This window comes from Trachurus japonicus, chromosome 20 (genome assembly GCF_045865225.1).
Source record: "Trachurus japonicus isolate A0001 chromosome 20, Traja_1.0".
NCBI classification, from domain to species: domain Eukaryota; kingdom Metazoa; phylum Chordata; class Actinopteri; order Carangiformes; family Carangidae; genus Trachurus; species Trachurus japonicus.
In genome coordinates, this window is record NC_140926.1 from 483542 (window position 1) to 497771 (window position 14230).

The window sequence follows — 14230 nt, forward strand, 5'->3', positions numbered from 1 at the left end:
AAATACCACATAGCCTACACAAATCCAAATTCACTAATCACAATCCATCGTTTTTAATTTTTGAGAAGGAACTCAAACAATACTTCACAACTATCCAATATTCATCAAACAAAAAAGCTATTAAAACCACTGAGTTATGCATTTTATATAATATTTTATTGAATTAATAGCAATGTTTTGTATACTATTCTGAATACTGCGACCCCCTGGCATTGTATTGTTCTTTGTTTAGTATTTTTTTACTAAATGTAATTCTTGAATTGTCAATAAAATTTGCTAAAAAAAAAAAAAAAAAAAGGACCAGGTCCAGAGCTGTTTACTGAGGCAGAGTGACAGCTGCTCTATGTTTATGATGTTTACTTCATCAGCTGTCACTCAACATCTGGATCAACATCTGCTGTTAGATATTAATATTATATCATTAGGGCCACGGGGCCATCGCACCGGGCACTGGCCCCTACGGCTATGAAATAGCCGCATGGACCAGTAACTACTGTTATTGTGTGGACTTTTTCCTACTTAAAGGGATAGTTCACCCAAAATCCAAATGTCCCTCATGATCTCCTCCCCCTCATGTGGACTAAGGGCTGGGAGAAGTTTCAGAGTCCTCCGTGGCTTCTCTGAGTTACAGGGGGTCTTGGCGTAGCAGTGCATGTCCATATGACGGTTGCAAATGGATACCAACTGTCTTCGTAACAAAAAGACACACCAAAAAACATCCAAATACCTCCATGCTGCTCGTCTGTAATGTCTGTCTTGTACTGAAGCCCCGAAATGAGAAATTGTCCTCATGTCGAGGACAATGGGACAGACGAAAAAAAAAGAGTGAAAAAGACCAATCATTGGAGTTTAACAAAAGTCTACTGCTCAGGCATACTTTCACCTAGAGACTCCATTTAAACTTTAAACAGTAGACACAAGTCTTGTGTATTGTCGTATTACTCCACGTTTTGATAGGTCATATAGTTTTTGATCAATCCCTGATCAATGACCATGATCATTTTTGGAGAAATTATGAGATTATAATGGGTGTGTATTGCACGGAATGTTCGTGTCAGAGTGCGTGACATCATCGGTTAGAGTGGGAGAAGTTGTCTGAAACGTTTCTCTTTCCAATCTCCTCCTGGACACAATTTACACTCTACACACATGATTTTTTCCTAATTTGTAGACAAACTTGTTATCTCTCATATCATCTGCTCAAAATATCAGAGAGACTTACAGAATTGACAGAATCAGCCTCTGAGTGCGGCCACGTCTGTCTCTGCTCCTCATTGAGTCCAATACAAATATTTTCTGAGAGGAGCAGAACGGCCTGATGTTTTAAAACTGCCAGCGTCGCCAAAATATTTACTGTAGAAACACCAAATCGTACCGAAATTTTCAGTAAGTCCTTAGAGCAACGTTGATCTGTGTTTTGTTCTGATAGGAGTTACCGTTTTGTCATGCTAAGCCTAATTGTGAGACCGGTTTAGAGGCAGAAAATGGCTCTTTTTCTCCACGTTTCTGTCTGTCTCAGCCTGCGGGGGCCCCTATCGCCGTGGTAACCACCTCGAGTTGCTGTGGTAACCTCTGATCCTTAGGCCAGAGCTCGTTAACTTCATAAACAATCCACCTGGAGCTCGTTAACATGTTTATAAACAATCCAAGCCACACACACACACAGGTAACTTCATGTGATTAAAGAGACAGAAGTGACAGTAGAAAAACTTTATTTATTTACTTATTTACAACAACAACAACAACAACAGCGGTCAGACGACCCGTCCCAGGTAAACAGCTTTGGGGTACCGTTGCCGTAGCGACGGCCACTGCACCAGGAAGTGGTCTGAGACGTGGTAGAGGACGGCGCCGCTCAGGGACAGAGTCTCCACGCGGCAGACGCTCTCCACGTACACGACCACGACCTTCTTCACCCCGAGCACGCCGAGCAGCAGCGCCGCCGTTACCACGGGAACACAGGTCCCCGGCCCGTTACACAGCACCTACACAGGGACAGACACACACACACACAGAGACACACACACACACACACACACACACACACACACACACACACACACAACGTGACTCGTCGTCCTGTGGCTCCGCCCACTCTGACATGGAGCTCATTAATTATTAACGACGCTGCAGCTGCTCAACCTGTTGATCTAAGAGACGGTGTGTGTGTGTGTGTGTGTGTGTGTGTGTGTGTGTGTGTGTGTCTGTGTGTGTCTCTGTGTGTGTGTGTGTCTGTGTGTGTGTGTGTGTGTGTGTGTGTGTGTGTGTGTGTGTGTGTGTGTGTGTGTGTGCTTCATGTTGACACAGTGAGACTCTGTCAACATGAAGCTTCAACCTCCTGAACAACAGTCAGATCTGGACCAGGACCAGGACCAGGACCAGGACCAGGACCTGGACCAGGACCAGGACCAGGACCAGGACCAGGACCAGGACTAAGACCAGGACCAGGACCAGGACCAGGACCTGGACCAGGACCAGGACCAGGACCAGGACCAGGACCAGGACCTGGACTAAGACCAGGACCAGGACCAGGACCAGGACCTGGACTAAGACCAGGACCAGGACCAGGACCAGGACCAGGACCTGGACTAAGACCAGGACCAGGACCAGGACCAGGACCAGGACCAGGACCAGGACCTGGACCAGGACCAGGACCAGGACCAGGACCTGGACCAGGACCAGGACCAGGACTAAGACCAGGACCAGGACCAGGACCAGGACCAGGACCAGGACCAGGACCAGGACCAGGACCAGGACCAGGACCAGGACTAGAGACCAGGACCAGGACCAGGACCAGGACCAGGACCAGGACCAGGACCTGGACCAGGACCAGGACCAGGACCAGGACCAGGACCAGGACTGATGTGGATCTCGTTACACAACTTTGTTTATTTGTCTGAGGAAGTTTTTCTGTTTCTGTCAGTGGATCATCTGCACGTGGCTGCAGGGGGGGGGGGTACTGGACTCTACTGGACTCTGTAGGACTCTACTGGACTCTACTGGACTCTACTGGTCTCTGTAGGACTCTACTGGTCTCTACTGGACTCTACTGGACTCTACTGGACTCTACTGGACTCTACTGGACTCTACTGGTCTCTGTAGGACTCTACTGGTCTCTACTGGACTCTACTGGACTCTACTGGACTCTACTGGACTCTACTGGACTCTACTGGTCTCTGTAGGACTCTACTGGTCTCTACTGGACTCTACTGGACTCTACTGGACTCTACTGGACTCTACTGGTCTCTGTAGGACTCTACTGGTCTCTACTGGACTCTACTGGACTCTGTAGGACTCTACTGGACTCTACTGGACTCTGTAGGACTCTACTGGACTCTACTGGACTCTACTGGACTCTACTGGACTCTACTGGACTCTACAGGACTCTACTGGACTCTACTGGACTCTACTGGTCTCTACTGGACTCTGTAGGACTCTACTGGACTCTACTGGACTCTACTGGTCTCTACTGGACTCTGTAGGACTCTACTGGACTCTACTGGACTCTACTGGACTCTACTGGACTCTACTGGTCTCTACTGGACTCTGTAGGACTCTACAGGACTCTACTGGACTCTACTGGACTCTACTGGTCTCTACTGGACTCTGTAGGACTCTACTGGACTCTACTGGACTCTACTGGTCTCTACTGGACTCTGTAGGACTCTACTGGACTCTACTGGACTCTACTGGTCTCTACTGGACTCTGTAGGACTCTACTGGACTCTACTGGACTCTACTGGTCTCTACTGGACTCTGTAGGACTCTACTGGACTCTACTGGACTCTACTGGACTCTACTGGACTCTACTGGTCTCTACTGGACTCTGTAGGACTCTACAGGACTCTACTGGACTCTACTGGACTCTACTGGTCTCTACTGGACTCTGTAGGACTCTACTGGACTCTACTGGACTCTACTGGACTCTACTGGACTCTGTAGGACTCTACTAGACTCTACTGGACTCTACTGGACTCTACTGGGCTCTACTGGACTCTACTAGACTCTACTGGACTCTACTGGGCTCTACTGGACTCTACTAGACTCTACTGGACTCTACTAGACTCTACTGGACTCTGTAGGACTCTACTGGACTCTACTGGGCTCTACTGGACTCTGTAGGACTCTACTGGACTCTACTGGTCTCTACTGGACTCTGTAGGACTCTACTGGACTCTACTGGACTCTACTGGACTCTACTGGACTCTACTGGTCTCTACTGGACTCTGTAGGACTCTACAGGACTCTACTGGACTCTACTGGACTCTACTGGTCTCTACTGGACTCTGTAGGACTCTACTGGACTCTACTGGACTCTACTGGTCTCTACTGGACTCTGTAGGACTCTACTGGACTCTACTGGACTCTACTGGTCTCTACTGGACTCTGTAGGACTCTACTGGACTCTACTGGACTCTACTGGTCTCTACTGGACTCTGTAGGACTCTACTGGACTCTACTGGACTCTACTGGACTCTACTGGACTCTACTGGTCTCTACTGGACTCTGTAGGACTCTACAGGACTCTACTGGACTCTACTGGACTCTACTGGTCTCTACTGGACTCTGTAGGACTCTACTGGACTCTACTGGACTCTACTGGACTCTACTGGACTCTGTAGGACTCTACTAGACTCTACTGGACTCTACTGGACTCTACTGGGCTCTACTGGACTCTACTAGACTCTACTGGACTCTACTGGGCTCTACTGGACTCTACTAGACTCTACTGGACTCTACTAGACTCTACTGGACTCTGTAGGACTCTACTGGACTCTACTGGACTCTACTGGGCTCTACTGGACTCTACTAGACTCTACTGGACTCTACTGGGCTCTACTGGACTCTACTAGACTCTACTGGACTCTACTAGACTCTACTGGACTCTGTAGGACTCTACTGGACTCTACTGGGCTCTACTGGACTCTACTAGACTCTACTGGGCTCTACTGGACTCTACTGGGCTCTACTGGACTCTACTAGACTCTACTGGACTCTACTGGACTCTACTGGACTCTGTAGGACTCTACTGGACTCTACTGGACTCTACTGGTCTCTACTGGACTCTGTAGGACTCTACTGGACTCTACTGGACTCTACTGGACTCTGTTGGGCTCTACTGGACTCTGTAGGACTCTACTGGGCTCTACTGGACTCTACTGGACTCTACTGGACTCTGTAGGACTCTACTGGACTCTACTAGACTCTACTGGACTCTGTAGGACTCTACTGGACTCTACTGGACTCTACTGGACTCTAGTGGACTCTACTGGACTCTACCGGTCTCTACTGGACTCTACTGGACTCTACTGGACTCTACTAGACTCTACTGGACTCTACTGGACTCTACTGGTCTCTACCGGTCTCTACTGGACTCTACTGGACTGTGTTAGACTCTGTAGGACTCTACTGGACTCTGTAGGACTCTACTGGACTCTACTGGACTCTGTAGGACTCTACTGGTCTCTACTGGACTCTACTGGACTCTACTGGACTCTACTGGACTCTACTGGTCTCTACTGGACTCTGTAGGACTCTACTGGACTCTACTGGACTCTACTGGACTCTACTGGACTCTACTGGTCTCTACTGGTCTCTACTGGACTCTGTAGGACTCTACTGGTCTCTACTGGACTCTACTGGACTCTGTAGGACTCTACTGGTCTCTACTGGACTCTACTGGACTCTGTAGGACTCTACTGGTCTCTACTGGACTCTGTAGGACTCTACTGGTCTCTACTGGACTCTACTGGACTCTGTAGGACTCTACTGGTCTCTACTGGTCTCTACTGGACTCTACTGGTCTCTACTGGTCTCTACTGGACTCTGTAGGACTCTACTGGACTCTACTGGACTCTGTAGGACTCTACTGGACTCTGTAGGACTCTACTGGACTCTACTGGACTCTACTGGTCTCTACTGGACTCTGTAGGACTCTACTGGACTCTACTGGACTCTGTAGGACTCTACTGGACTCTACTGGACTCTACTGGTCTCTACTGGACTCTGTAGGACTCTACTGGACTCTACTGGACTCTGTAGGACTCTACTGGACTCTACTGGACTCTACTGGTCTCTACTGGACTCTGTAGGACTCTACTGGTCTCTACTGGACTCTGTAGGACTCTACTGGACTCTACTGGACTCTACTGGTCTCTACTGGATTCTGTAGGACTCTACTGGACTCTACTGGACTCTACTGGTCTCTACTGGACTCTGTAGGACTCTACTGGACTCTACTGGACTCTACAGGACTCTACTGGACTCTACTGGACTCTACTGGTCTCTACTGGACTCTGTAGGACTCTACTGGACTCTACTGGACTCTACTGGTCTCTACTGGACTCTGTAGGACTCTACTGGACTCTACTGGACTCTACTGGACTCTACTGGACTCTACTGGTCTCTACTGGACTCTGTAGGACTCTACAGGACTCTACTGGACTCTACTGGACTCTACTGGTCTCTACTGGACTCTGTAGGACTCTACTGGACTCTACTGGACTCTACTGGTCTCTACTGGACTCTGTAGGACTCTACTGGACTCTACTGGACTCTACTGGTCTCTACTGGACTCTGTAGGACTCTACTGGACTCTACTGGACTCTACTGGTCTCTACTGGACTCTGTAGGACTCTACTGGACTCTACTGGACTCTACTGGTCTCTACTGGACTCTGTAGGACTCTACTGGACTCTACTGGACTCTACTGGACTCTACTGGACTCTACTGGACTCTACTGGTCTCTACTGGACTCTGTAGGACTCTACAGGACTCTACTGGACTCTACTGGACTCTACTGGTCTCTACTGGACTCTGTAGGACTCTACTGGACTCTACTGGACTCTACTGGTCTCTACTGGACTCTGTAGGACTCTACTGGACTCTACTGGACTCTACTGGACTCTACTAGACTCTACTGGACTCTACTAGACTCTACTGGACTCTGTAGGACTCTACTGGACTCTACTGGACTCTACTGGACTCTACTGGTCTCTACTGGACTCTGTAGGACTCTACTGGACTCTACTGGACTCTGTAGGACTCTACTGGACTCTACTGGACTCTACTGGTCTCTACTGGACTCTGTAGGACTCTACTGGACTCTACTGGACTCTGTAGGACTCTACTGGACTCTACTGGACTCTACTGGTCTCTACTGGACTCTGTAGGACTCTACTGGTCTCTACTGGACTCTGTAGGACTCTACTGGACTCTACTGGACTCTACTGGTCTCTACTGGATTCTGTAGGACTCTACTGGACTCTACTGGACTCTACTGGTCTCTACTGGACTCTGTAGGACTCTACTGGACTCTACTGGACTCTACAGGACTCTACTGGACTCTACTGGACTCTACTGGTCTCTACTGGACTCTGTAGGACTCTACTGGACTCTACTGGACTCTACTGGTCTCTACTGGACTCTGTAGGACTCTACTGGACTCTACTGGACTCTACTGGACTCTACTGGACTCTACTGGTCTCTACTGGACTCTGTAGGACTCTACAGGACTCTACTTGACTCTACTGGACTCTACTGGTCTCTACTGGACTCTGTAGGACTCTACTGGACTCTACTGGACTCTACTGGTCTCTACTGGACTCTGTAGGACTCTACTGGACTCTACTGGACTCTACTGGTCTCTACTGGACTCTGTAGGACTCTACTGGACTCTACTGGACTCTACTGGTCTCTACTGGACTCTGTAGGACTCTACTGGACTCTACTGGACTCTACTGGACTCTACTGGACTCTACTGGTCTCTACTGGACTCTGTAGGACTCTACAGGACTCTACTGGACTCTACTGGACTCTACTGGTCTCTACTGGACTCTGTAGGACTCTACTGGACTCTACTGGACTCTACTGGACTCTACTGGACTCTGTAGGACTCTACTGGACTCTACTGGACTCTACTGGGCTCTACTGGACTCTACTAGACTCTACTGGACTCTACTGGGCTCTACTGGACTCTACTAGACTCTACTGGACTCTACTAGACTCTACTGGACTCTGTAGGACTCTACTGGACTCTACTGGGCTCTACTGGACTCTACTAGACTCTACTGGGCTCTACTGGACTCTACTGGGCTCTACTGGACTCTACTAGACTCTACTGGACTCTACTGGACTCTGTAGGACTCTACTGGACTCTGTAGGACTCTACTGGACTCTACTGGACTCTACTGGTCTCTACTGGACTCTGTAGGACTCTACTGGACTCTACTGGACTCTACTGGACTCTGTTGGGCTCTACTGGACTCTGTAGGACTCTACTGGGCTCTACTGGACTCTACTGGACTCTACTGGACTCTGTAGGACTCTACTGGACTCTACTGGACTCTACTGGACTCTGTTGGGCTCTACTGGACTCTGTAGGACTCTACTGGGCTCTACTGGACTCTACTAGACTCTACTGGACTCTACTGGACTCTACTGGACTCTGTTGGGCTCTACTGGACTCTACTAGACTCTACTGGACTCTACTGGACTCTACTGGACTCTGTTGGGCTCTACTGGACTCTACTGGACTGTGTTAGACTCTACTGGACTCTGTAGGACTCTACTGGACTCTGTAGGACTCTACTGGACTCTGTAGGACTCTACTGGACTCTACTGGACTCTACTGGACTCTGTAGGACTCTACTGGACTCTACTGGACTCTACTGGTCTCTACTGGACTCTGTAGGACTCTACTGGACTCTACTGGACTCTACTGGTCTCTACTGGACTCTACTGGACTCTACTGGACTCTACTGGTCTCTACTGGACTCTACTAGACTCTACTGGACTCTACTGGACTCTACTGGACTCTACTGGTCTCTACTGGACTCTACTGGACTCTACTGGACTCTACTGGACTCTGTAGGACTCTAGTGGACTGTGTGGTAGTGTATAATGTGGTTCTGGTTCTGGTTCTGGTCTACTGGACTGTGTGGTAGTGTATAATGTGGTTCTGGTTCTGGTCTACTGGACTGTGTGGTAGTGTATAATGTGGTTCTGGTTCTGGTCTACTGGACTGTGTGATAGTGTATAATGTGGTTGTGGTTCTGGTTAGTTAGCTGGTCCGTTACTCACCAGGTCTGGTCTGAGCCGGTAGACCAGCGGCAGCGAGACCTTCAGGGCTCTGATGGTGCTGAGGACCGAGGAGGTCCAGGTCTGGTGGACTTCTCTGCTGCGGGGGATCCTACAGATGGAGAACTGAGACAAGACCAGAACCAGGATCAGAACCAGGATCAGGATTAGAGACTGAGACAAGACCAGAACCAGGATCAGAACCAGGATTAGAGACTGAGACAAGACATCTTTATTTATACAGCACATTCACACAAAGGAAACTCAATGTGTTTTACATAAAGACTAAACATTTAGAAAAAGAAAAGAGAAGCATAAAACAGAATAAAAACTAACACTAAAAACAGAGTTAAAAGCCAGAGCAAATAAAAGTAAAACTAGAAAGAGCATTTCCTAACAGAAAATGCGTGTGAAAGCCATTGCTGAACCATGCTGAATTAGCAGAATAAATTGACAAAGACATGCAGAATGGCATACAAGAAACATGTCTAAGGCAGGAATTGAACCCACAGCTCCATGAGTGGTAACCTAACACACTAACCATATGGCCCAAAGGACCTGAGTTACAATGAGCTTTATACTGTGAGGAATCAAAGACTGTCCGATGCAGCTGTAGTTTACACAGTTTAAACAAGGAGCAAGTTATTAGAAAGACTGGGGGAATGATTCACTAACAAAGTGGTCGGGGCTGGATTTGAACCTGCAACCTTCAGTGCATCAGCCCAGTGAGCTAACCACTTCACCATAGTTACATTCAATGAGAGAAGGGTAAAAGAAATCCCTGTATAAGAGGCTCACTGACTTCTGAAGAGAGGTTGAGACTTTGATGAATGTGAGATTTTTCAATGATGCTTAAAAAAAAAAGAAAAGAGTAGAAATGAGCCATTAGAAGTTTGTCTACAGATCAGAATTTGAATGAAGTCTCTAGCAGAAAGTGATTCACTACACTACAAAAACTCAAAATCTTTCCAAGAATATTTGTCTTATTTCTTGTCAAAATGTCTCATTTCTAGTCAAAACTAATCTCTTTCCACTTAACTAAGACTCATCACCTAAAAATTAACTTGAACATTTTCATTTGTTTCAAACTAATTTTCACTTGAAATAAGTAGAAAAATCTGCCAGTGAAAGCAAGTTTTTTGTGTTTGTAATAAGAAAGAAAAACTTGCTCCACTGTCAGATTTTTCTACTTATTTCAAGTGAAAATCTGCTTGAAAGAAGTAAAAAGTGTCTAAAAACAAGCTGCTTTTTATGTGATGAGTCTGATTTTAAGTAGAATGAGATTTGTTTTGACTAGAAATAAGACAAATATTCTTGGTAGGATTTTAAATTTTTGCAGTGAAATGGGGTCTGTCTGGGGACTCTGGCTCCACCTGCTGGTCCACAGCAGCAGCAGCAGCATCTACATCACCTGCCTCCCGTCTCCATGGTAACGGGGTGTGAGGTCACCTACCTGGCCGGCGGTCTGAGCGCCTCGAGACGCCTCCAGGCTGCAGATCTTCTCCTCGCTCATCTGGTCCGAGTCGGCCACGACGTAGTGACGAGGAGAGTAGGAGGGGGAGAGGGAGGCCACGAGGCGCAGCATCTCTGAGGTGTGACCACCTACACACACACACAGAGACACACACACACACACACACACACACACACACACACACTGGTTAACTATGACGTGTATCTGACGTCTATGACAAGCGGATTTAACATTTAAAAGCTAAGTTTGACTCTCCAGAATTAAAGCAGAAGTAAGCGATCCGGTGGTTTTGGCTAATGCTGCGTTCCAGGCAGGCTTTTGAAACCGTAAATTACAGCTTCAAGTCACGACTTACGACTTTGTAGCGTTCCAGGCAACCCACTCGTGTTTCTCCGACCTGTTTTACCGGTGAAAGTCACTATAACGGCCACTCGTAACTTCTGACCCGTGAACTCGTACCAGATCGAACTGGTACCACTTCACAGGTCGGAAAAACACCAGTTACGAGTTGCCTTGAACGCACCATAACAGTCCTCGTCGCTACGTCGCCACATTCACGGCGTTCCTTGGCTGCACACACAGAGAGGACTGCCCCTTTATGCCGTTCTCTCTCCTCATTGGATAAAGGTTGTAGGATACAAGGAAAGTTTTCTCCTGGGCTCAGAGCAGAGCAGAGTGACTGACAGACCCGTGTTTCAGACCAAACACTCTATAGAAGTGATTGCTGTCGGAAGATACAACTATTTAAGACTTAGATTAACACAAATATATCACTTCCTTCTGCTTTAACATTGTAGATATCAACAACGTCTTTCTGACTGGTCCTAACTACATTTTGAATAGTTGGATTTTTTATTCCAGATCTCTGTAATTCAGTCAAAAAGAACATTTCAGATCCACAACTACATTCTTCCCAGGACAGATGACGTCAGAAGATATTAAAGATAGTAAAAATGTTGCCCATTTAAAAACAATGTTTAAAAATAATATTTTTGAAAAGTACAGAAGTGAAAATGTTGAGAGCAACAAAGGGAAATAATTCACTTAATTTTGCAACAAACATGAAGTTTTCTTGTTTGTTTGATTCGGACTGTTTTTTAGCGTATAGGATTGATATTATGGGATGTGTAATGTAACCTAGGAAATGTCGACCTGTTTTGTTTTTGAGTTGTGAAGGTTTGTGGATATAGGATGGTGGGTGGGGGACGGACTGTGTAGGTATATGTATGTATGGGTGTGGGGTGTATGTATATGCGCCACTCCGATAATGAAATGAGAAATGAGGGTGCAGCAGCTATGAGCTTTGCTGCAGCTGCAACCCTTTTCCACCAGCTATCTAGTATTTGTTACTACCTTGAATTTGTTTTGTTGAAATTTTGATGCTGTGATCGAAATAAACACTCATTCATTCATTCATTCACTGTAACCATTCATGTGTATGGGGTTTGTCATTACAGATATCTACAGTTCAGTTGCAGATATCCACTATGTGAATTACAGATATCTGTAACTGAATTATGACTAGTACTAACTCCAGTTACAGATATCTACAACTTTATTTCTCCTAGTCAAAACTTAATTACAGGTATCTGAACAGGGACATGTAGATATCTTTAATTGAGGTGAATTAAAGATATCCAGAACTGGAATTATGACTAGTCAGAATCAAACTGTAGATATCTCAAACTGGAATTAGTACTAGTGGTAATTCAGTTACAGATATCTGTAATTCACATAGTGGATATCTGCAACTGAATTGTAGATATCTGTAATGACAAACCACATACACATGAATGGTTACAGTGAAGGAAGAACGTAGTTGCAGATATCTAAATAAATATATCTAATAAATGTTCTTTTCGACAAGGCAAAACTGAATTACAGATATCTACAACACACATCCAGTCTGGCTGTTACATGTTAAAATGGTTTGACATAAACACTACAGCTGACCCCCCCGCCCTCACAGACTCTTGGTACAGTCCGTTCGTGTGACGTGTCGTTAGCATGGAGGAGGCTACGGAAGTCGGCTAACACCAACACGCGCCTGTTCGGCTCTCTACGCCGCGTTGTGACGTCATAAACCGACACGTCACAGACCAGAATCAGTGGTTCTGGTCGTCAGAACCCGTGTGAGGTCACAGCGAGTCTGCATGACGTCAGAAAACAGCGTGACGTGACCTAACGTCAGTAAATAACGTAGCATAACGTAACGCAGCGTTAGCCTATGACGTTAAGTTACCTGATCCTGCGACCACCAGAACCGACACCGAGCCCTTGGACCCGGGTCGGTACCGAGACCCGCTCCTCACGACCAGGACGACCCGGACCAGGAGGAGCAGGAGGAGGAGGAGGAGGAGGAGGAGGAGGAGGAGGAGAAGGAGCTCCGACATGACGGAGCAGAGACAAGACAGACCGGTAGAGGAGGAGGAGCAGGAGGAGCAGAGGGTCTAAGCCCCGAGAGGAGACTGACAGGCTCCACTCGTCATACATAGACAGATCCAGACAGATAGATAGGTAGATGTTTCTTGGAACTGTCTGCATATGTTGGTCAGTATATCTCCTCCCTCTGTGATTGTGAGAATAAAAAAGCTGTTAAAACGTATGATCTTTGTAAGCTTTACAAAATATTTATTTAAGTTTATGTTTTTTCTGTCTTGCTGTCATCCCCTGGCGTATTTATGATTGTTTGGTTGTGTATTAATGTTGTATACACTTATTTCATCTAACTGTATTCAGTCCTGTGTATACTCTTGTTGTAAATAAAGTTGTTTTAAAAAAAAATAAAAATAGATAGGTAGATGTACTTTATTAATCTCGAGGTGATGTAAAAAAAAAAAAAAAAAAGTTTGAGAACCACTGATATAGACTGTAGCAAAGTCCTTCTAGGTATTCTAATATCTAATACCTAGAAGGCCTTTGACTATAGTTAGATAGTTAGGCAGCTGTATTTATATACCAAGGGACAACTCAATGTGTTTTACAAGGCAAGGCAAGGCAAGGCAATTTAATTCGCCCGTTTTTACCACCAGTTTGTCTCAAAGGGCTTTACATCCCATCATAACAACATCCTCTGTCCTTAGACCCTCACATCCACTGAGGAAAAACTCCATAAAAACAAAAGATTTAACGGTAAGAAGAATCGGAAAAGAAAAATACATAAAAACATACAATTTTTGAAAAAATAAATTAAAAAAAAAACATAAAAACTAGTCTAAATGGAGCATAAAATATTGATTTGTATTGAAACACGTTTTTTTAAAAGATGAGCGGATGAAAACAGGATTTAACTTAGAGTTGGGTCTAGTTTCAGTTCTGCTGCAGATCTGCACATTGGGACATGGGACCTGTTGTGGATGAAGCTCAGTGCTGCTGCTCAGACTGCAGGCGCCTGTCAGACCGGACTGAGGGCAGAGTGACGTCATGATGCTGCTCAGGCTTGTGGCGCCTGTCAGACCGGACTGAGGGCAGAGTGACGTCATGATGCTGCTCAGGCTCCAGGCGCCTGTCAGACCGGACTGAGGGCAGAGTGACGTCATGATGCTGCTCAGGCTCCAGGCGCCTGTCAGACCGGACTGAGGGCAGAGTGACGTCATGATGCTGCTCAGGCTGCAGGCGCCTGTCAGACCGGACTGAGGGCAGAGTGACGTCACATTGCTCTTCTCAAACCACTTCAGG

The 14230-nt window shown here is 46.5% G+C and overlaps 1 protein-coding gene across 1 annotated transcript; it reads right to left on the reverse strand.

Annotated features, from left to right (window-relative positions):
* Window positions 1–1695: 1695 nt before the first annotated feature.
* Window positions 1696–12953, reverse strand: alg14 (ALG14 UDP-N-acetylglucosaminyltransferase subunit). The gene is made up of 4 exons (XM_085763235.1): window positions 12795–12953; window positions 10532–10680; window positions 9082–9204; window positions 1696–1985 (listed from the first exon to the last, which is right to left on the reverse strand). Exons 1-4 carry the CDS (start codon window positions 12943–12945, stop codon window positions 1755–1757), a joined length of 654 nt encoding a protein of 217 aa, XP_085619361.1. The 5' UTR covers window positions 12946–12953; the 3' UTR covers window positions 1696–1754.
* Window positions 12954–14230: the final 1277 nt, after the last annotated feature.